At 40.4% G+C, this 25,213-nt stretch overlaps 1 protein-coding gene across 2 annotated transcripts in view; it reads right to left on the reverse strand.

The window, feature by feature from the left end:
* CRISPLD1 (cysteine rich secretory protein LCCL domain containing 1) overlaps positions 1-6,436 on the reverse strand; it is a 39,949-nt gene extending 33,513 nt beyond the window's left edge. The window contains exon 1 of one of the 2 annotated variants that reach the window (XM_027692007.1): positions 6,118-6,436. In XM_027692007.1, coding sequence (XP_027547808.1) covers positions 6,118-6,375 — 258 coding nt within the window. In that variant the 5' untranslated portion in view covers positions 6,376-6,436. The remainder of the gene's footprint in view (positions 1-6,117) is intronic. The other variant, XM_027692081.1, reaches the window with a different exon arrangement.
* Positions 6,437-25,213: the final 18,777 nt, after the last annotated feature.

The following is a 25,213-nucleotide window of genomic DNA, read 5'->3' on the forward strand; positions in this document are numbered from 1 at the left end:
TAGACAACAGGTTACCAAAGGCATATAGTGCTTTCGGAAAACTCCATAAAAGAGTATGGCGTAATAAACACTTGAAGAAAAGTACAAAGATCAGTGTTTACAGAGCCACTGTGCTGTCTGCTCTTTTATATGGTTCCGAATCATGGGTCATCTACCGCCACCACCTGCGTCTCCTAGAACGCTTCCATCAACGCTGTCTCCGTACAATCCTAAACATCCACTGGTCAGATTATGTGACTAATACATCTGTTCTAGAACAAGTAGCAATCACAAGTATCAAGGCCATGTTGCTGAGAACACAGCTGCGCTGGGCAGGACACATCAAGGATGAAAGATCACCGCCTCCCTAAGATCCTGCTTTATGGTGAACTTGCCACTGGCTGCCGCAAGAGAGGAGCCCCGAAGAAAAGATACAAGGAGTCCCTGAAACAACATCTCAGCCTTGGCCATATTGATCATCATAACTGGTCTACTCTGGCCTCCAATCGGGAGGCCTGGAGACACACCATCTGTAGCGCTGCTGTTTCCTTTGACAACGCACGCAGGATCACTCTTGAGGAGAAAAGACAATGCAGAAAGAATCGAGCCTTGCAGAATATACCACCTAAGGAGTCTTTCTGCTGTGCCTTTTGTAATTGGACATGTCTATCTCATATTGGCCTTTTTAGCCACCAGTGCGCTTGTAACAAACGTGGGTAGAGCCCTTCCCAAATCTTCGTTCGCGAAGCCTAGCCATGATGATAATCCAAATAATAATGACTATTTTTAAAGTGTTGATTGTAATGATCAGGAAAAAAAATCTAAGTTTTCATTAACAGGTTCATTTTTATTAAGGTGCAATGTTACCAATTAAATTATTGGGGGGGGAACAGGTTTTCCAATTTCAATCCATGATAAACAAAAAATGCTTACAAAACAAAAAAAAAGATCAAGAGTTTAGGAAATTGTAGGTTATGGTGCCTAAAACAATTTTTTCAAATATTACTAAGACTTTACAATCTACTAAGAATTTATTAATATGCAATAAATCCCTTTCTACCTGAACTGAATAACTGAGAATAAGGGAACCCTTCCACATCAATCCACAACAAACCATTGACAAGTATATGACAAAGCACAATGATTCCCATTTTTGCCTTAAAGGATAGGTCTTTGCCAAGGGAGCCTGGGCAGGCACAGGCAGCTCCAGCACAGGAGAGGAACAAGGAGGGACACCTGAGCAGCCACAGAACATCAGAGCCACAGCAGCTCCCTGATCTGGTCAGATTGAACACTGCCAGCAGCAGTCAGCTGCAGTTTTCAGTACTAGTTCAAGTATCTCTTCCATACAGATGTGCTCCAAGTGCATACATAGTGTGAAGGCCATGCTGATGTCAATGGCCCAGGGTGGGAAATGTTGAAAGCATAATGATTCACGCAACATTCTGCTATGTACTGTTTGGGTGTTTTAGAAGGGCAGCAGGGAAACATCATCCCTCTTTGCTCTCTTTCCAGTGCTGTTAAATCCATATGCATAGCAAAAAGAAAATGTTCCTTACTCCTTTCTTTACTAGGAAACGATCCAGACAAACAAATATACAGCACACATCTGCCATGCATTTTCATAACAAACCGTTCATCATAACCTCAAGAATACTTTTTTTTCTACTTAAGTCATAATGTTGACAACCCAAAAACTCTCTCAGCATTCAAGGAAGAGGTCTAGGAAAAAATGATCTAACATGCAGTCAAAAGGCCACTGCAGAGGAGTTAACAGAACTTGTTGCACTACTATTCCCTACAGATGAGCTTACACAGGATCTCTCACCAGAATTCTTCTATACAGAGAAAGAAACAGAAGATGAGGTGGAGGACGCATACCAGACTTAAACATTAGCTGAAAATGAATATATTGACAATATCAAATTGCCAGACAATATCCTTGAAGAACCTGGAAAAACTTGATCATGAAACTTCTTAATTACTATGTGGTACACTCTCTCTTCAAATGGCCTCATTACCACAGTAACAAAAAACAGCACATGGGTGTTAGCATTTTAGAAAGCTTCTAGTAGATCCTGAGAAACTGCAGACCAAAAAACTTACTTCTGTTGGGATAATTTCATAGGATAAGTTAAAAAACAATATTGAAATACATAGATAATATGAATTCTTCCCAAATATATTAGACTTTGAAAAGTGTCAAAAACATGTTGAAAAGGGTTAAAATGCAGTTAAATTTTCAAGAGTTCCTAAGCTATTTAAAAATTAATAAACAAATCAAATTAAGCTATCATGAGATAAAGAAAAAAGTGGTAAATGACAGAAAAAAGATTTAAGAATACAAAATAACTTTTCAAATTCCCTTCAAGATGTGTCCATTGTCCTCTGCCATATACCTTGATCCCAATAGCCCAAGAAAAGGGAATGCGAGATAGTACTCACTACTTAAGATAGTTAAAAACAAGGTAGGAAAAATACAAGATAAAGATGGGAAATTCATTAATACTAAGTGATTGGAAGCAAAATGATAGATAGCATTCAATGTGAACACATACAAAATAATAAGGACATAGCTGGAGGTTACAGCCAACTATATATACACTGTAGTGTAGTAAATGACCTCTAGCCCATTAGAAAGGTCTTAAAATCATTGTGAATAGCTCTATGAAAAATGTTGGCTTTAGTTCAGCCAGTCAAAAAGCAAGAGAATGTTAGAAATTATTAGGAAGTGAAGAAAATACAACTCCATCAATTTGCAGTATACCATAACTGTCAACAGTTTGGTTTGTTTCCTTTGAAATAAAAGGAAAACAGGAGAATCATATCAGACAGAGCAGGAAAACAAAATGGAACTGCTTTTCAGACAGAACAGTTTTCAAGTAAAGGAAGCACAATTCTTGAAAAGAAACCTATGTGATCACTGAGAAAATTATTTCTCACAATAAAGTAAAACACGGCATCAAATAAAAGAACAGGTTTAAAGCAAAAAAAAACCAACAAGACAAAGTTTTTTCACGCAGTACATAATTAAATTTATAGAGCTCTGCAACTTGATTCAAAGAATACAAATGAACTAAATGAACTCAAAAGCACTCAGATTCACAAAAAATTCCATCTGAGACTATTCCATTTCACACAAAAAGTACACCACCAGAGTCAGGAATTCCCTAAGCTGCTGTTTGCTGGAAGCTGGGGGGTTTCATTGCAGAAGTCTCTCTGTTGACATCCTCTATACTTATTCTTTTACCCTAGGAATTCACTACTGCTCACCACCAGAGCCAGAGTACTTGGCAAAATGAACTTTTCATCCAGTAAGTTCAGCCAGACAACCATAAGAATGTTTTAGACCTATCTACTGTGAATCGTACTGAAGCTAATAACTTTAGGTCTTTAACTGTGATAGCCCAGTACCCTTTTCTTCTTCAAGGCATATGGGAAGAGTATAAAGCTGTACAGAATATCTGTAATTCAACCTTTTAATTTTTTTTTTAATAGAGAGACCTCACCTCAAAGATAAGGCTGGACTTTGCAAGTTAAGTCATATAACTGATTGTCCTACCTTAAGTGTGGTTCTCCATCCCTCCCATTTCTTAGCTATACGTTCCCAGCAACTTTTATAGCATTGAACTCATCTGATTCAGCCATGACTAGCCTCATGACTCAGAATGGGAAAAAAAAAGTAAATTTTAAAATATAAAATCTTGATTCTTGAAGTACTTGGATCACTCTCATAATCAACTCTGGTACATTCTATTGGCAGGAGCAGGACAGAAGCATTTCAGCCACAGACACCTGTTAGGTTACCTTAGATGTTACAGACTAACAGTGCAATGAGAGCATACAGCGCCCACATTCCTTCTCGCAGCTCCACTTACTCTTGGAGATCCTAAACTTCTCCACTATACGACAGACTAATAGAGACGCAAGTGTACAAGTGAGGCACCTGGACCTTGACCACCTCCATTCACATTCAGTGAGACATAATATTTCATTTCCCCAAGCAGAACTAGCTGTATTTATAAGGAGAAATTTTACCAGTACAAAGGGACAGGACTGTATCCATAGCAGGAGATTTTTTTGCCAGCATGTCTATACTAATAAAGTACACCAAAAGTAGACAAAAGTGTTTCATTTGTACTTATCTAGTTTGCTAAACATCAGGCAAACATTTAGGGAGATTATTTCCCTGTTCTGGAGGACTGAAATTCACCTTTGGTAAGACATTGAAAGGAAAATCACAAACTGTATCATAAAAATATATGTGCAAACAATCAGAAATCCTGTCATTTACTCCTTCTGTTCAAGAAGCAGGTGGGTCCCACTGTCCTCTCTCAGTTCCCAAGACTGACTCTCTCCTGCTTCCTCCGGACACAATCTCCCTCCCCGCTCACAGGTTAAGCCTTTTTAAATAGCCTCTTAGCAAATTTCTGTCCTCTTAACTCCCTCCACAAACTTCTGATCCCAAATTTTCTCTGCATAGACAGTCCCAGTTCTTCCCCTAACCACGTCTATTCATCAAGTGCTTCTTTCCTCCATAACTCTGATTTCTCAACCTTCTTGACCAGACTCTCAGCCTCTCTCCATGCCCTTCTCTTGAGTCCCTCTGACTCAACCCTTCACACAGACCCTCTGCATTCACAGATCCCAAACCCTTGCCCATCCCAACCCCTTATTCCCTTGGATATTATGCCAAAATTGAATCCCACCCTCTTGAAAGCTGCTGTCCTGTTCTGAATAACATCCTCAACATCAAAATTGGGTAATCACTTTTTCATGCTACTTGTATTCTGGCTAAGGGGTCATTGGAGAGTGCAGAAAAAACAACAACAAAACCACAAAAACTTGTTCCAGATGTAGACCTAACAGAGCCTAAGCCAAAGTGTGTGCAGTGCAGAAGGAATCTTCGAAGTATAGAGCTGTCAAAAGTCTTACTTCAGTGACTACATCCAAATTCTTCTTTTCAAGATATATAAGACAGGCAAATGTAGAATGGCATTAGGAATGGAAAAAGACACATAACTGAAAATCATAGCTATGCTTTCACATAATCTTGAGAAAAAGGTTTGCAGTCTTTTAACAGGGGAAAACAATAGTCTCCTCTATTCTTATTTTACAAAAAGACTTAACAGCTTTTTCTTGAGTTTTCCAGAAATCAATCAACTTGAGTTACTGGGAACAAAATGTTAACCTCTATTATAACAAGGTCTGAAAAAGTCACAACAGCAAACAAAGTTTAAGGATATGTGCAGACTGGGAAAGATATCTACATCTTGATATGTGTTAATACAAATCTCTGTCACAGAAAGTGTCATGAAACCTGTGTAATATTTGATATAAACAACCCAACCTATAGCAATGCTATTTCTCTGGTGCTTGAATAGATAAACAAATAATACACCACATGGAAACAGGAAAAAGATGCCGATGCAAGTAAAACTGCCCATTCTTGTCAAAACTCTGGACTTCTTAAAAGCTCTCATGACCTGATTTGATCTACTTAGCAAGGAGAGCTAAAGTTAGCCTTGAACTACAGAATAAAATCAAAGTTCAGAAACATGGGAGACTTAATGCTAATAACAATGATCCAAATACAGAGGCTTCTTAAGGAAAAAAATACAAACAGAAATTATGTATTACATTATTAATCTGTTAAACACAGAAACATACAGGACTCCAGTAACACATGCCAATTTAAATAGAAGACTTTCTTGTTATAAGACTCTCATTTAGCTCAGAAATTCCATCCGACCTAGAAGCATGGGAAAGAATATATGTTATTTTGAATCTTCATAGTTCAGTACTCTTCTTAGATGGTAACTTCTTAGGCCACAATCACAAGCAACTATTTTGAGTACCAGTTTTGGAAATTGGCCCCTAACACTGAGGAACTGCTACTTAAATTTAGGTGAGCTATGAGAGATTAAACGCATGAATATCAATAGAACGTGATACTTGATCCACAAACATGCATTTTTATCTCACATTTCATCCCTGTATAAGAAAAAAAAAGACAAGTGACATATGCTTTAAATGAGAAAACAAGCAAACCAAGACTGAAATTATGCTGTTTCATAAAGTGATAGTAACTATACTAAGAACAATTCTTTCTGCATGTCACTATCAGTTTTTCCTTACCATATATTCCATATTGGAAGCTGGTGGATACACCTGACCCCGTAACTTATTATGAAGATCCAAGATACTTTGCATATCACTGTCTGTGATAGCCCTTTTCCCTCTCTGCTTGGCGATCCACCACTCACCATCTTCATCCATGTACTTTTCCAAAAGTTCCTCTAAGATCGTGGCATTGGGAAGAATCATTGCAGAAACTGCTTGAGCTATGAATAGCAAGATAGTTACTCTGAGCCATTCCTGTACTACATACTTCATGATGAATGATCTCAAAAATGCTCAGGAGTTAGCTCCAAGACAAAGTCTTTCTTCCAGGTCTGTTGGCTGTAAATACATAAGAGAGAGTAATGTAATTTGTAGACTGAAGGACTGGCCTCCATGAATTTACAAAGAAAAAAACCCTGTAGTTCATACAGTTTGTCACTGTTATTTTAGGAGGAGAAAGCAGGATGCTACTTCTTTTCACTCTAATAAGTACACACTGTTGATTCGGAAAGATAGGTTATCTTCAACCTTATGAACTTCATTCTGTTCAAGTCGTTTTATATATTACACTGGCATGCCCATTTCAGTGCCTGAATGCAAAAAGCATGCTTTTCATATCTACTTCGAAGGAGTCAGACATCAATGAAGATCAGACTGCAGATAAGATCTCTCAATATTGGAATTTAAGAACAAAAGAAGTTTAAGGCTTGCATTCATCACCAGTGTAAACTTGAAATCCACAATAAAGTTGATATAAAATAGCCCCTCTTGGTGCATTTCAAAATATGACTTTGATTAAAGCTTTAGTTCTATGATTTCCCAAAAATACCTGATGAAACTAAAGGTATTCAACTCGGACAAGAAAATAGGGGAAGATGGGGTTATTCTATTCCCCAAACAAAGGAAAGCACTGGAAACTATCAGAAAAAGTAGCACCACCTCCAAGAATACAATATCCCAACACCGCCTACTCGGTAACTGAATGCTTTAGGTAGGAAAGCCGCGGTCATTCCCACACCCTGGGCGAGCACGCGCGAATCCCGCCACACAGGACCCAGCCGCTGAGAGGGGAACAAAAAGAGGCGGACGGGCAGGACCGGGCTCTCCCCAGCGCGCCGCCACCGCCCGCACCCGACGGCGCCGGCCCCGCTCTCCTGGGACCGGAGCGCCCCACGGCCCCAGGGTCTGCCTGCCACCGCCCCCCGCCCTCCCGTCGCCGCGGGGAGGATGCTGCGGGGAGGATGCTGCCCCCCGCCAATGCCCTTACCCTCCGGCGGCGGCTGCCTGCTCTCCCCGCAGCCAGCCTCGCTCCGCCGCCCGCCTCCTCGCCACGCCCGCGTCGAGCCGGGGCCGGGGGGCGCGGGCACGGCCTCGCCCCGCTCGCTGAGGCGGGAGCGGCGCGGCGGTCAAGGACGTGTCCAGAAGCGGAGCTGCGGCGAGGGGCTGCCGCTGCGCTCAGCCGCCGCCTCCCCCGCTGGCCTCTGGGTCGTCGCCACCGTCGCTCCGAGGAGCTCCGCGCCTCTCCTCGCAGCTCCCGCCCCGCCGGGCATTTATCGCGGGCGGCGGTGACGTGGGGCGGACACCCCTCCCCGGCACCCGCGGGGCGGGACGCGCCGCGCTCCGGGCAGCGCGCCCGCCCCGGCCCCCGCACCCGCGCCCCGGCATCCGCACAGCCCGTCCTCGCCCCCGGGGCGGCGAAGCCAGCACCAGCTCCCGGGGAGATCGATGCCTCCAGTCCCGCGGGCTGCAAGGGCTGGCTGGGACCGCAGCCTCAGCCAGAAGCTGGCCTCGGTCCTGCAAAAGCTATTGCCCAGAAAAGGTTGAGGGGGGCCCCGTCCGCGTCCGCCTCCATCCTTGGCAGCTGGCAAGAGGATGCTAAGCTGGCCTGCTTCTGCTGAGACACAGCAAAAAGCTGTGAGCCCCGCAGAAGTCCAGAACATGTGGATATGGCTGGAGGTATCAGGACAGGAATTTTATTGTGGATTCAGACCAGCCACATGAGACTTCTCTTTACAAAGGAGAATTCAAAACCTTGTAACCACTCATTTCTTTGCCAGGCAAGAATAGGCATCAGATATATACTTTTCATTGTATCAAAGTCTTCTAGCCTGAAATTTTTATGCAAGTTAATCAGGACAACATTTCATTTACTTAGTATAATTTGTTACATTGAGCTAACTGCAGAATTGACCACCTTCCAGTCTTCACAGGACTGCTGTAGCAGCTTGCAAAGGTTCTCTGTATTTTCATTTTCAAAAACTGAGACGCTGAGGTTAAAATTCATCAGAATCCAGCTGGCTTCAGGCCGGCTCTATAAATGCTTCCAAATTTCATGGGCCCAAGAGAAACAATGCCATGCAAAGTAACACACTGCTTCTTCTTATACTCTCTCAGTTTTGGTTATAACTTCTCTAAATACTTTGGAACTAAGTGCAGGATGCTATAGCTACTTATGCTCTGTGATATGCAAGAAGTGTTATGCTCTGTAGTCATTGATCTTTATTACTTTTTTCCTTGTGTTGCTGGGAAGTGGGCTTCTGCACCCAAGTACTGGGCACTAAACTTTTTTTTATAGCAAAACTGTGTGAGGTAAAATGCCACTGTGCAGCTGGATACACAAACTAGATGCAAGTTTTTTCCATGTTTATGTGCTAAGATGACTTAACACCTGTCATTTCGGGTACAGAAGAATGAGCCATACTAACATCCTGTCCATGCAAAAGAGTTTGAAGAAACAGGAAGGAAACAAAACATTAGGACTTCCTGGAGTCTACACATCAGATCTGGATTTTTTTAATACTCATTGCTTTTGTCTAGCTACATCTTGCTTCCATCTTCTCTAAACCTCTGGAGGCCAAGACCTAGACTCTGTAGCATTGAGGTGAATTATCATCAATCATCATGGCTAGGCTTCGCGAACGAAGATTTGGGGAGGGCTCTACCCACATTTGCTACAAGTGTACTGGTGACGAGCATTGAGGTACAGCTTAACATTATCACCTAGCAAAGAGTATGTGTCATACCAAGCCATTTATTCTGTGTACAGGCACAAGTGCTATTTCATTACAAAGCAACAGAAAAGATTTACTGTTAGAGTCATTCATGGTTGCAGACGAGAAACCGAAAAATTCTAAAGGAGTGAAGATATTTATGGGGTTCCTCATTGTAATTGCTTCTTTTTGTTATCAATTAATTTGTAAGCAAACTTTTTACACTCTGTGACTGTGCCCTTTGCATTTGCTTTATGGCTGTATGATTTGTGACCACATAAAAGTGTTACAGCTTTGACAAATGGCGTTTTGACATGTCCACTCTCAAATCAGGCCCCCACCTGCCTATCTGTACTAACAATGTAGCAAATTGCTTCAGACTCCCACAAAAATGACCAAGCAGGAGACTTTTCAGGAGCAAGTCTCTATGGTGGGAGACCAGTTTTCAAATTAAATCTCTTCCTGATCTGGAGCAGGTTCCTGAAGTCTCCTTTGCTGAAATCTAATATGCCCACCATGTTGCTGAGTGGTCTGAATTGATTTTACTTTTGTTGACTATTGTTTAATCTCTTTGGTTTTTTTTCAATTAAATATATGTAGAGCTAGAGAAGGTAAATATATCCATCTGAACGTTGGTGACTAAAATGTATGAACTCCTCTCAAAGCCATGCATTAAGCTTTTGCCCAAACTGTCCCTGCAGTTTTTTAATTTTCTGGTCAGATTTAAAAAAAACTGACACAAAAGGCTTCTGGCAAGAACAACAAATGAAGTAAAGAAATAATGGATATTGGTATTTCTGCTATTCTGGGTGTGAGTACAGTAATGTGCAAGATTATTCCAGTGTTGCAACATCTTTCAATAGATGGATTCCTTCAGCTGAACATGTCTTGGTCACGTCCATTGTTGAGGATCTTGTGAACTGTATTATTCTTGTGGAGCACAGCTATATTGCCAATTTAGAGACAGAACTCAAAAACAAAAAATGTGCAGCATAAAATGCGCAGCATAGCTTTCCTGTGGCTAGATTTACCAGAGTAAAAAGATGCATTAAGACCCTATACCATCTATCAGAAGTTGTACAAGTCCCTGGACGCATTGCATGTACCAGGTAGCATTTCCATGCATTTTCTTTTATCAACAGGTATCACTGTGCATTCTCTAGTACAGTTTGTGCAACACGGTGTTAATTCAAATGTTGGTCATCTTTAGACATTGTAGCATCATTTTCTATCCATTGCTTTTGGTATTATACAGACAGAATTCACAAAGATCATATTTTTCTGTCAGTCCCTCAGAAAAAATATTTTAAAGAACAGCACTTAATATATATGTGTAGCACTCCACAAGGAGCCATACCTAATATCATGTATTATCCGCTGCTACGACAAAGAACAAGATTGGCAGAATTGCTTTCCTGCACCATCCTCACCATCTATTTCACAAAAGTGACTAAAAAATTGATCACAAAGGTCTGTAAAAATAAATAGTCAAATAGAACTTGTATATATACATGAAATCTATTAAACAAACATGCATTAAAATTTTACTTTTCTGTTACTAGTTTAAAACATTTCATTTTAAATTTTAATACAATGACTTCATGAGAACAGAACTATTATTTATATCATTGTATTACTTTGAAAAAGGCATTCTTGTGCATTTAGAGTGATTGGTAGTAATTATTTCTATTGAGGGGAGCTTCTATTCTGCTTCTAAGTGAGATTAAGAACTTTTATTTTTTTAGTTTAATTTTGTCCAAGAGCAACAATGTACAAAAATTATCATCAATTAACGTTCTGCAGCTGGTATGAAGTCCAAGAAAGATTTTAACCAATGGAGAAATGTCAGAGCTGCAGACCAATGGGGAGCTGGGGTGAAGGGAAGGCAGGTTATCATTAAAAAGAAAAATGTCATTATTTAAATAACTTTGAAGATACATTTTAAAAGAAAGATACAGGAAATTGCTCTGATTTCTGAACTGTAGTTTATTATTAAACTGGTTAATTTGCTCTGCTTACCTCTTAAGTGTATAAAGATCAAAACATATTTTGTTTACCAAACAAAAAGCTCCTGAAATGAAGAATGATTGGACTCTCAGAAATAGTCTCTGACATTAGATATCAGCACACAGGATCGTTTCAGTATGGCTGTTCCTAAAATATCACAAAAGACAAATACATACTGTGTTTTCTTTACACAGTACCACAAGAGATAATCAGCATCTGAAGGGGTAGGTTTCTATTTCCATCCCTCTCTAAAAGGATTTGAGCCTGATTGCCCATGATTAATTTCCCCAACCTGTACATTACAGTGAGTCAGAACAACATTCTCTCTGTCACTTCTATTTCACAAAATAATCAAGTATGCTTTGAGCCAGGAAGATGTGTAGTAACACTTTTGTAACCCAGTGATGAGGGCACTTCTGGCAAAATGAAATCACATTGAAAAACTATATTTACATTTAATGTATTTGAAATAAAATACTAATTGGGACAGGTGTATGGTACCATATTTATTCTTGTTGATTTAGTCTCCTGTTTATTCTCGCTCTCAAGTTCACAACATCTGCTTTTTTTTGGTTTGGAGGGATAGGGGACTTATGAGCATGCTAGTTTGTTCTGCCTAAACAGATAGACAGCTCCAACAAATTCAACCCTTAAGGGCAGAAACACTTTGTTCTAAGTCCGTTTGCTGCTGATTGATTTGGATACGACTGAGAGCTTTGTTGGTGGTTATTGTCTCCATCTATTTGTCCCATAAAATTAACTGAATTAAATGTTGCTCTTGTGCACAGCATTGCTGCAGAAACAGGACTGGAGCATTTTCCTCAAAACCAACTTTTACTCTAAGAGAGGCAGATTTTGTCATGATAAGTTTGGGGAAAAAAACCCTAATACTAAATTTCATTATTTTTTCCCTATATTTTTATATGAAATGTGGATGACAATTTAGTTATATATACATATGTATGACTTGAGCTGCATGTGTGAGGAAACAAACTGAAGTTTGAATCCCTTCCTGCCAGTTAGAACAGGGCATTTAACATTGCTGTGGGATAACAGTTTAGCAGTTTAATTGTAATGGTCCAGTCCTGTCCAGTTTGACCCTGTGAGAGTCATTAATTCTCTGGAAAAGAAATGCCTTGTTTTAGGCATATCATCCTTTATAAAGTGAGGTAGAAATATCAGTAAGTTTTCGATATCACTGTTAAAAGTAGCATCTTTATCAATCTATGAATTACAGCAAGGAGTCAAATTAAAAAAGGAGAAAAATATTTGAAAATGAGAATTTATGGAGAAGTATGTCCTTGGTCCAAGGTTTTTGCAGTGAAAACACTAAAGTTTTGTGGGTTTTGAATTGGTTGGGTTTGGGTTTTTTTGTCCCCCCAAGGAGTAAATTCTTTTTCCCCAGGCACCCTGATTGCTTGTCTGAGTTGGCTGACACAGAAACAGTATCAGAGAGATGCTATGAAGTGTAGGCAGTTAGAAGCACTTTTTTTTTTCTGTCTAAATCTTACCATAGGAAATCTTTGAATAGTAAGAATAAATGAAGGACATATGGAATGCCATGCTGTGTCAGAGCAATAGTCCATCTAGCTCACTGCCCTGTGTCCAATGCTAGCCAGAGGAGGCTGCACAGGGAGCATAGGTGAGCCAGCATCTTTCTGCTGTCTGTTTCCCTGGCAGACTGAGGTGCAGCCCAGCAGAGGTCAGTCAGGGCTGAAGGACAAGCCCTGACCCACTACCTGTGTTCATGGCACAGTCTTCACAGCAGCACAAAAATGGAAATCCCTACTGCCTTCCTGGGGGCTGAGGGGGGAATCAAATGTTTACCATCTCAGCTTCTGCAACTACTGTCGCTATTGCCAGGAATGATATCTGCTGCTACACCTAGACTCCTCAGTGTATCCCCCCTTGAAAGGGAAGTGACAGAGGAAAGTCCTTCCTATTGGCTTCTGTCCTGTTCCCCTTCTTGTATCACCTTTCCCTTTGTTCCTCCGAAGTATCTAGATAAATTTTGTTTGTTTGTTTGTTTGGGGAGGAGGGAGGGGGTGATGTTTAGAGCAAATTTTTACCCTCATTGACCATGTTGTCTTGCCCCAACCTGAGACACATAGACATTGAGGAGAGGATGGGGCTCTCAGCTGTGGTGATAAATCTCTAAGATGCAGAAAAAGATGACCTTCTTTGTATTGGGGAATAACACCCAGACAGCAGTGAAGAAGGAAATCTCAGTGTATAGTATCAGGATCCCCTTTAAGTTTCTATGGTAATAAGTAGTCTTCACCCTTCTTCTGCCTTCTCCCTCCTCTGTGCTGCCTTTGCCAACATGCTCTCCTTTTGTTGGCAAAACATCATCCAAAGGTCAGTGGCAGCACACAGTGTGATGGAGAGGGATGGAAATGTCACCCTTTATGAAGGAGAACTATGTCCCTACCCAGTGAACTGTTCTGCAAGTGCAACTTGGTGTGATTCCTGCTGGCTGTGGGAGTACCACAGGAGGGGCAGCAGCAAGGAAGAGCTCAAGTCCAGACAGGACGTAGCATTGACTACACCATTGACTCACTTCATCTGAAGGTCACCCTTCCTTGTAACACTATCCAAAGAGCCCACTCAGGTGCGGTATCAACCACCTACATCCTTCCCATTTACACACAGTAAAGCAGACTGGAGATGACAAAGCCATACAGAGTCCTTGAACAACAAACTAGAGGAAACTATGTGCCAGTCATGGAAGAGGCTCATTTCTAGAGGTTACATCATTTTCATTCTTCTCCTGCCTTCTGACCCTTTTTCTATATATGTATTGCCACATGGCTGTTAATATCCAATTATTGAGAGATGTTTCTGTCTGAATCCAGATGCACTAGTCAGTTATCTTGAGGAGAGGGTCAAAACCAGAAAGTTTAAATTATGGGTCTAGCACATTTTTCACTAGGGTGGGAAGAGTCTGGAAACACCTGAGAAGGTGGGCCTGTGACTATAGCCCAGAGGTTGCCCAGGAGGTAGAGCTGAAGCAGAGGCATGGAGCACTGCAGGGAGCAACTCAGCTCTTGTTCTTGCTCTTGCGGAGCCCTTGGCTGGGGAGGCCTCAGAGTTGTGTCCCTCACTGCTGTGTCATCAGCACATCCACTCATTGAGGGACTGACCCAGCAGGTACCAGGCATTTTTCTTGCCTGGCAGGGAGAGATGTGGCCTCTTTTGAGAGGCTTCCAGCATGACTTGTACAGCTTAAGCTGTTCACAGCTGTGGCACATGCAGTCTGTAAGTATCAGCCCCACACGTTTCACCCATCTTGAGGGCCTCATCTCTACTCCCTCTTTGAAAGAGTTTGGGTACATAAGAGGAGCAATAACTAGTGACTCTACAAAGATGGAGAAATCCTTACTGGGTGGGAAAAATGATACAGGCATCTCTGCTGAGCTACTTGGGTCACTGAACAAACTAGGGAGTCCCACTGACAGTGAAGAAGATACTCTGGGTATCTAGAAGCCACCAACTTTGGATTCCAAATATTATACTACCAGTAAATTCCAGGCTGGCCTTTACTGTATGACTGCATGTGAATTATGCATTTTGTTTACTGGAAGGAAGGCAAAGACACATTGGTATCAGATTTGTTGTCCTATTAGTGTTTGCCTGCTTTATCTTTCATAGTAGCAGGAAGGCAGATGCTGGCAAACTGTAACTTCATGTGAAATTTTGGATTTCAGCAGCACTATCTCTGAAAAAAGCAGTAGCTGAGAACCACTGTGAGTTATATAGCACTGGGGTGACCAGTCCTGTGAGGTACCTTGTATTAACAGCAGTGCTCCCAATCCTACAGGTTCAGAGCTTTTGTAAGTAAGCTGGGAGAGATACATGGCTGGGTGAGGGGATGAGAAGTATAGGAAGTAGCACTGTCCTGCCCCCAGAGTTGGAAATGCTGCAAGGTATAAATGTTTACCTTTCCTGATTACAGAAATACTTGGGTCTGTTTTGTTCATTATGTACATATTTATAAAATTATAGAATAATTAGTTGGAGAAGACCCTTAAGATCATTGAGTCCAACTGTTAACCTAGCACTGCCATGTCCACTACTAAACCATGTACTTAAGTGTCCTTTGTTTGGTTTTTAAATCAAAACATATGAAAAAGGACCTATGAAACTGCTCCTACACAGGCTGCTCTTCTTTACTCACAGTTCCCTGCAACTGATAATAATCAGAGGAATTTAGATATCTTGACGGCCTGGAGTAATCTATCTCTAAGAAACACATTTTTACCCTGGGACAGGCTCTGCCATATTTGTGCCCCTACTTGGATTCAGGTTCTGTTTCCCACATCATCCTAGTTCTTAAAAGCTGTGTGCTGTAGTGAGGTTGAGAGGTGGAGGAGAACAACAGGCCTACTTACTTGGGTCAAACTTCTTATGACTGGAAGAGAACATCAAACTAGGCTGCCAGTGACACCAGTAGAGCTTCTTCATCTGAGAAACATGTTCAGGTGCCAATACAGAGTCATCTGCGTCAGCACCTGTAACATCTCACACCGTCCATGCCACCCTAGTAAGTGGCTCCTTGGCAACAACTTTTCTCTGAGAGATGTCATACATTCAGCATTTCTGCCTAGGTACAGATGTTCATTATCAGATTGTGCAGTGAAAAACAGAATGGTTTACAAATGTCAGGCCTTGCTTGGTCTGAATCGCCTGTCTTTTTAATGTCGAAAAAATCAGACAGAGGCATCATAATTTCACTGGTCATAGGTAGCATTGCCCTAGAGAAAGTATTGGTGCTTTTAAGGATTGGTACTTTTAAGGGACTTTGGTGGCAAAAGCCCTCAGTGGCACCAAAAGTGAAAGGAACAAAGGAAGTACTGAAGATCATGTCTGGGCTACATCTAGGGCAATGGATAGTTTTAGATAACACAGCATAACTTCTTGAACAGTTAACCCACTTCTATTTTTTTTTCCTTTTGTTTTTATTCCTGACCAAATCTGAACCAGAACAGGTATATAGATCAGACAGGAAAATTGTATTATTTTAGCTATTATTGCAAGTCTGAGTTTAGTGCTGGAAGTCCTTTAGTATCTCATGATAACTCATGATATCTCAAGGCCTACCTAAAGGCCAGATGAAGTTATCTTTATCCACATTCTAGTAGTACAACTGGAACATTCTGAAACGTCACTGCTCAAGGATCAGTAAGAATATTTAATTCTGAATTTCTGTTGGCATGAACAAGTATGCTAATTCTTCTATTATAGGTTGTTAGTAATTCTTTTTTCTCCTATATAAAGCACTCATACCCTGCTGTGCAAAACAGGGTCTTTATAAATTATACTAGTATGGGCAGTTATGGTCAACTTATTAAGAATTAGTTTATATAATTCTACATATCACCTCAGTTTTCAATATCAACTCATTCTAGATGGCAAAAATCAACCCAATGTTTAAAACAAAGATCTTAATATTATTAATTTTTGTTATTATTGTATTTCCTGTAAATTTCCAGATAAGTGTAATTAAATATATGATTCCAGAAATACATGAAAGGAAGGAATGGTTTAAAAATTGATTCATAAAGGAAGTTTTAATTAGAATTACAAAGGACAATGAAAGCAATGAACTTTGGCAGTTGGAATATGGCTCTTTCATAAGTAGATCTTTGAAGAAGGTGGTCATTAGCATATTTCTATATTTTGCCCGAGAGCACTTCAGCCAGACTTATTCAAGTTTCATTAATATTTTAAAATTTGTGGCAAAAATGTAACTTTAATTATAGGGTTGGATTATTTGAAAATTAAAATACTGCCTTTAGCTGTACTAAAAGAGCACTCAGAAGAGACCTTGTGAGAATCTTATTTCTCCTTAAATCCCACAAGATGGAATCAATTTCTATTTTAATTAATAGCTTATTTGCCAGGCATTTACAATTCAGTGCGTAGCCTTGACCTCTAAATACTCATTCCTCATGCTGGGTAAATTATTTTCTAGTATCAGGAAAAGGTCTTGCTACAGTATCTTTTTGGAGGCAATGATGGCTTTGGGAATCGATCCACATGGCACATTTGGTTGCATCAAGCTGCTTTGGATATAATCATGGAAGAATAAGACCATCACAAGGATACTGTGATGTGGATGGGCTGCCACCCTCACCAGCAGCAGCATATTCCAGCTCTGTGCCTGCAGTGCAGGTGGTACAGGAAGAACTGTTCTTCCCTCATTTCTTCTTTAAACTGAACACTGTCAAATGTGAATTGAATGGAATCAGCTAATTCTTCTCTTTACTTCCTTCTCTCCCAGTCCCACACTTCTCCTCTCCCTCCACACTTCTGCTGCATCCTTCCACCTACAAGCAACCAGACTCTGTACTCTCTCATAGCAAGACCCAGCCCTTTACTTTCTGCCTCTTTGACTTTGTTACTGCATTTACTTACCTGCCTCATATAAGAACCTCTGACTACTCCTGAGGAGCAATGTCTTTACAATTCTCTAACTTCCTACCTCACCTCTCAGAATAACTGTGCAAGTTTCTAAATAGATGTATCGTTTATTTACAGCTTTTTTTTGCCTGTGAAGCAAGGTTATGCATTAAAAAAATCCTACGTTTGGCAGCAGTATGGGCCTGGGTATACAGATGGCTGAAAAATATAAAGGGATGTTTATTAGAGAACCACTTTTTCCTAGGAATCTCCCATTTCATTAGTCTTATGTACTCTGGTGTTCTGCATCCAGTAATCCAAACTCCCTCTTTCCTCTGACCCACTGTTAAAACAGAGCACCACTGCCAAGGACTGGGGAATATGCTGCATCCACAGCTGCTGCAGTGGATGGCAAACCCACACAGCTACAGCTACAGCTACAGCTACAGCTACAGCTACAGCTGCAGGAGGGTATGTGAGGATTTGAGTTGCTGCTTTGAAGGAATAGTACCTTTAAAGGAGTGCAGGTTAAAGACATCAAAATACCAACCTGTTTATGTTATAAAACATAATTAGTTGCTTACAGAATGTGGGGCCCCAGAAAAGGAAGTTCCAGCAGCCAGTATAGTATACGCTTTGCAAAGAAGCTTTCAGATTTGCAAAGTCTATTGGCGCTTTCCAAAACGGTGTCGCCAACGTCAGCCGGGTAGGTGCCACTGCAAACACCACCAGGGTAAACACTGAAAGGTCAGCTCCCCTTTTGTGCCAGTTGTTTGTGCCTGTTCTTCAGCCTGTTCACTCTAAACAGACCGATATCTGTATGTGTGCAAATATTAAAACATACATTCTTACACTAGTACCAGTGTCTGTTTTTCTTAAAGAAGCAGTATTCATATGTGCAAACAAGACAGTTACACAGGGTATGGACTGCAATATTTACATATCACAGTTCCTTCTTGCCTTGAAAAAAGGGGAAAAAGGACAGGTCTTTCCTGATGTGGAGGAGAGCTTTGGGATCTTGGCATCTTTGCAGTAGTACTTGACCAATCAGAGGAAAAACTTTTTTAGCCATTTGGTCTTCTGCAACTGGTCCTCCTGAGGATGCTATAAAATTCAGTGCAGCCAAGAGGAAGCAACATAACAACTTTTATTTAAAGTTTGCTTCCTTTGGAAAAGAAATTTGATGTGGCTTCATTTTAATTAGTTTGTACAATTTGAGAGAGGAGGTGTGAAATGTTCAAACTGCAGTAGGACTGCTGGAATCATAGTCTGGATCTTGCAGTAGATGGGGATTTAGAAGGCTTCTTCACATCATCCTTTTGGCACATATCAAAGAGGAGCCAAGGTGTCTGTGACTGGCATGGTATGATTGTGCAACTGAGATGTATATCTGGTAAGGTCAGGGAGCTGGACACGTGTGTTACATGGGAAAAATATCCCTGTCTGCTGGTATTATCACTAATGAATTAGATCTGCATCTTCCCCACATGTGAATTCATGGCTAATGAGAGGAGAGTTTGATTCTTTCATTTCCTCTGTTCAAATCATATTGATTCAGTAATGGAGGGAAAAACGGACCTATCCCTCAAATGTTGTTGACAGTCTGTATGTCCATTGCAGTTAGCAAATCAAAATACTGGTATTCTTATGTTCTCTGCTATTGCTTGTCAGTCGTGTAATGAAATAGCACAAAATTTCTGGCTCAACAAGGGGAAGTGCTGGATTCTGCACCTGGGAAGGGGCAACCCCGGATGTTCATACAGACTGGGGAATGAGATTCTGGAAAGCAGTGCCATGGAAAGGGACCTGTGGGTCCTGGTTGATGGCAAGTTGAATACGAGTCAGCAGTGCCCTGGCAGCCAGGAGGGCCAATCGTGTCCTGGGGGGCATCAGGCAAAGCATCACCAACCGGTTGAGGGAGGGGATTGTCCCACTCTGCTCTGCACTGGGGCGGCCTCATCTTGAATATTGTGTGCAGTTTTGGTCACCACAATATAAGAAAAGTATTAAGCTATTAGAGAGTGTCCAAAGGAGTGCCACAGGGATGGTGAAGGGCCTTGAGGGGAAGCCTCAAGGAGCGGCTGAAATCACTTGGTCTGTGATACACCTCTTTGAGGGGAGACATCATCACAGTTTACAACTTCCTTGTGAGGGGAAGACAAGTGGCAGGCACTGATCTCTTCTCTGTGGTGACCAGTGACAGGACATGAGGGAATGGAGGTTTAGGTTGGATATTAGAAAAAAGATTCTTCACCCAGAGGGTGATTGGGTGCTGGAACAGTCTCTCCAGGGAAGTGATCCCAACACCAAGCCTGACAGAGTTCAAGAAGTGCTTGGATGATACTCTCAGGTACATGGTGGGGATGGTCCTGTGCAAGGCTAAGAGTTGGACTCGATCCTTGTAGGTCCCTTCCAACTCAGCATATTCTGCAATTCTGTGATTCTTTTATTAGGAAAGTAAATTTTTAATATTTAGGGGGCTGTAATATATTCTGTAATAAGTGTACAGCAGTTTGTTTGGGGTTTGTGCTTTTTTTAGTCTGACTGTAACACACTGAAAAATAGTAAAATGGTGATATACTGCCACTTACGTGCAAAGTTGTCAGGGTGCATATTAGGGATGTTTTATTAAAAGGCGCTTATGCCTGCGGTAAATACTTCCAAGAAAATTTTCAGAAGTTGAAAGGTTTTTTTGAAGATTGTGAAATCTGATCCTAGTGGTTTCTGTGAAAACTTGTGGAGGATATTTTTAATGTATTGTGGCCTTTTTCTCCTAAATTTTTCATATCACATGAATTTACAGTGGAATTACTAGCATATTACATACTCAAAATAATGCTATCATAATAAAAAGTCACACCGCATTAATGCGGTGACCCATCTGACACTGGGCACATTTTAACTTTGCATGTTTTCTCCCCTCTTCCAGGCTTCCCTTCACTGTCACATCCTGGTATTAGGACCACCCACTCACTGACATAGGATAAAGTTTTGAAAAATGACCTGTCAGCAGGACTTACATCTATACTTAACTAATCATCATAAAAATAACTGAAATTTCTAAGGTTCCCAAAACACACATTAGAAAAAATATTCTGAGGGAGCTATATAATGCATTATTTCCAGATGTATAATAAACTGCATTCTTCTTTAAAAAATGCTAGGAAAGCAGTTTCTCCCAACATTTAAGACAGTTTAAGGGACAAAGGCACATAAAGGAAACAGGGTAAAGTGCAGAAAAGATGTTTTACCATTGGTAATATCTGTAGGGATTTCTGTAAGGGAATAAAAGTTCAAAATCCTTCTAATTTTAAAGCTTTTTTATAAGTAGCTTTAATTATAAAGTGTACATTTCCATGTGTAGAAGAGTGATATAAAACACTGAAGGGAAAATATTTCTATTGTATTTCACAATTCCCATAATCAACTGCTTACCCACCATTCATACCTTGCCAGGCCCCTACTCTCAGGGCAGTCCCTTTGTCAGTTCTTAGAGGTACCTCCATGTCTACTGCTCGACTTTCCTTCTACATGAGGTGCCACTCCCAAATCTGTTTGGGAAACTTTATTCTTTCTTGGACTGTAGATGTTCTTCAAACTGGGCTTTGGACCTCTGGTGATCCAACATTTTCCCTAATCTCATGGTACATTTGGTAACACAAGCCAAGGCAAGCTGCACACTGCCTCCTGCAATTGCATCTCCTGTCAAAGTGGAAAGTATCCATTTGTCCTGAAGAACCTTCAAAAAGGCTAGCTATCAGTTCAGATCCTGTGGACAGCCATCTATCCTTGATAGAGCCTAAAATATGCCTAACCAGGACTGATATATTTTGAAGCATTTCTAGAGGGCTTGTATAAATAATTCATAAACAGTTACATACCATCTACTGAATATAAAGAATCCACTAAGTTTTACTGGAATGTATTGATTGTTTTGTGTGTGCAACATTCAATACTGTACCCTGTACTTTGTGCATTTACAACCATCTTTTTTCACATTCTATATTTTTCATCAGTTAGGCCTTTTAAAATATTTCTATTTGCTCACCACAATATTGTTTCAGCCAGTTGTTGCCTGCCAGAATGAGTTTTCTCAGTCTCTTTCATTTCACGATTTTCTTTTACAAGCCTGAACATTTCTTCCCTGTTGCCTTTCTTATGCTCACTGTCTTCTTCCTTTCATGCTTGGAAGAGGGCAGGCATTTCTTTCATTGTCTCTCTTTCTTCAACTCCTCAGCAATTGGTTTCACTTTCCTTGCCTTTATTTCTTTATCTTCTCTCCACTGTCTTTTCCTTCTCCTCCATCAGCCTGACATGGTAGTCAGGCTACACCATTGAATGATACTCAAAAAAATATGTCTTCTCCAGCTATAAATGCCAAATACAGCAATGATAGAAGAAAGCTGGGTCCTGATACACAGAAGAGATTTTCACAAAAAGTTTGATTGTTAAAGGCAAGTGCCTGTGTTTTCTTTTTTTTTAATGTCTGATTTTATCTTTGCCCTTCAAGATGCAATGCAGTACAATATCAATGTAATATCACTGCAACAAAATTGTTAATAAAACAGATGTAGAAGCTGCATAGCATGTAGGGAGGGTATGGAGCTTCTGACAGATAATACTGTGTCTCTTAAGTGCAATCACTTTCTGATGTGATGCCAATTTTCTTTGTCTTCTTGACTGATACTCTGTGGGAAGAGGACTGGGGGTAAAATCAGAGAAAACTGTGAAGTTATATTCACATTCTAACAGAAGTTATAACTGTGGAAATTATAGGGTGAAATGCAGTTGCTTCTCTCTGGGTGCAATGCAGTCAGCATGCCTGAAACCTCTTCCACAATGACTCCCCACACGCAAAATGCAACCTTAAGCACATAGCAGCTGTCAACCAAGGGAGATAGGATATTTCTTGCTGCCGAACCAGCAACTATGGCAAAATGGCTTTCCTTGGATTAACTCAGTTCATTGTAATCTAATTGTAATACTAATGCACACCTCCATCCTAAATTACCCGCCTCCAAGGTACAAACACCTCTCACTGAGCATGTAGTCTATAATTTATTGACTATATCTTTAAGAGTGAAGCAAGAGAATTTTACACCAATCAGTGACAAAGGCGTGTATGACTAGAGTCACTCAAGATCCAACTAAACATAAAGAAGTAGTATAAAAGTAAGTTAAGAACAGGGAGAAGTTATGGAAGACTCCATCATAACTTCTGGGATCAGTTGGCAGGCTGAACCTGTCTTCTCCCCTATAGAGATGCCTATTGGTTGAGAACAATAGTCTATGTGTGCTAAATGATTATCTCAACCTAACTTTTATTGGTGATCAGAGCATGTCTGTATATTGCTTTGAATATGGTTTTGCAGTCAGATATTATCACCATCAATCTTTAAACCGTAACCTGTCACACTTTTCTATTTTCATTGTGTATATAAATAAAGACTGTTATTCCACAAAGTGTTCACAGTCACTGGCAGTCACCGTCAGTGGGTAACATACTCGAATAAAAGCGTGGAAACCCAGGAGGGGGTTTCTCTTATGCTGTTGTGTGTGTGTCCCTGAACACATTAGTTGAATTGCTCTCCTATCCAGGTGGCTGTGCAGTGTAGAGTCCCCATACCAGGACCCTGACAGACTGGTCAGGCACAAGGGTCTCAGCTTTCCTGGGGTGCTGACAGACCAAACAAATGCAAAGGATTTGTAGAAGTCCCCACTTTCATTTGAAAGACCCATCTCTTCAGTTTCTCAGACTTGGCTACTGAATATAATACAGATCCTGACTTCAGTGTTCTTGATTGATTGAAGAACTCTGATTTGCATCATCATCTTCTTTTCATACATACAAGAAAAATATTTTCCTCCAGGTCAGGCCTGTAGTTTAATTGATACAGAATTGGTAATTCTTTGTAGTTGAAAATAAGATAAATGCTTTTGTCTGTCTCTGTCTGTCACTGTTCCTTCCTGCATTGCTGAATACAACACTTCATTTGCATTTATTAGTTAGTACTACTTCTTTGTCTTTTTCTTCTGTCTTTCTGCCTTCTTTTATATGCCTTTTTAATTAAATCTTATTCTGTTCTTTCATTACTTATTAATGTTTTCATTGGCAAGCACGGTTTTCAATCTCCTCACAAAGCAGAGTCAATTTATTTCAATAACCTCATTTAGACCCAGTTATCAGCAATAACACAAATAATCCATTTGTTAATTATGCAAATTGAAGTGACAGTTTCAGAACACACATTCCTAACATAATGTCAAATGGTCATACCTGGAATGTGGCTTCTGCTTCATTAGCAAATGAGCTGACTACTAATATGACAGCATCTGATAAAAATTATTTACAAACTTCTTCAAACACTGGAGGGAGGTAGCTAAGTAAAGATGGTCTCTGTATACATCAATTATGAAGAAGACTTTGAACATCAAAGTTAACCTCCTTGTCTGGGCCAGCTCTCTAAAGCAGCCTACGCTGACCATGCAGGAGCTCAGACTCCTAGTTTAGGTACCTGAAGTTAGGCAGTACTAATAATCTCTATGTCTCTGCAAATAGACAGATCTCCATTAACAAAGTATTGGAAAAGACACTTTACCTGTACCTATTCTTTTAGCCATGTTCTCATGAAGAAGCTTCCTGGTGATACCTCCAAACTTCTGTTACCTGTAAACCTCTATCTACATTTTGCCCTGACTGCTACATTTCAAGGAAATTTGCTTTTATTGAGTAATGGTTTGAAGTGAAGCCTGGCATTTTTTGTACTTTGTCTCAGTTCTTTGTTTTCTTAGTGAACTATTTTTTAGCACTTTCATTCCTAACAGTATAAGTAAAAGTAGATTGTAAGATCTGCAATTTCCTTCAGAAAATATTTAACAAATAAAATGTGAAAGCACCTCATTTCATGTACTTTCTTCAGTTTTCTCATAGCTTCTATATGCAGTGAGCAATTCAAGGAATTTTTTCTTTCTGGTATTGGCAAAGACATAGCTTACTTCTAGTTCTTCATTATGCCATAACGCGGAAGAGTACAGGTAAAAGTTTACTACTTTTTTCTTGGCTTTAATTATGTGACCTAGATAAAGGTTATAGGAAATTTTAGCAGGCTAGTATCTATCACACGGCTACTGCCAGGATCACGGTGGCTTGCTGGCACATCAGTCTGAAAGGAAAGAGCACACAGAAGATAATTTACAAGTAAGAATCTCTTGCTTTCAGAGAGGCTGCAACACAAACCCAGGGGCTAAGTGTGGAAGGGCTGCACACACTTTTGCCAAAGTTGAGGTTGAGCTCAAGTACCATCAGCAGCTTTTACAGTTGTAATCTAAACCAAAACAGTCTGTAGAGTGAAGTGTAAGAGTAGCTTACACCAGTAGAAAGTTGCTGAGTAGCAAGTGGATGGGTATACGAAAAGAAATTATTTGGAAAACAAGCTATTTCAGTGCTTGCAAGAAGGGAAGGGTGAACTTCTTCAGAGGTTATTGGAGCTTTGAACTATTCTTTCCATGTGACTCAATGTTCTGTTTCAAGCTTCTCTTCTTCTGTAGCTTACTGGCTCTTGACTAATTATAGGTTAATATGTTAAGAAGCAGTTACACAGAATTGCCTTCTGTATATTGGATGTTATGCGCTAGCCTTTGGCTGCTATCCCCACCACAACATCAGGCTGCTTGTGTAAGTGGTAAAATAGACACACTGGACAGTGAAGACA

This window comes from Neopelma chrysocephalum, unplaced genomic scaffold (assembly GCF_003984885.1).
Source record: "Neopelma chrysocephalum unplaced genomic scaffold, ASM398488v2 Primary Assembly neopelma1_22, whole genome shotgun sequence".
NCBI classification, from domain to species: Eukaryota; Metazoa; Chordata; class Aves; order Passeriformes; family Pipridae; genus Neopelma; species Neopelma chrysocephalum.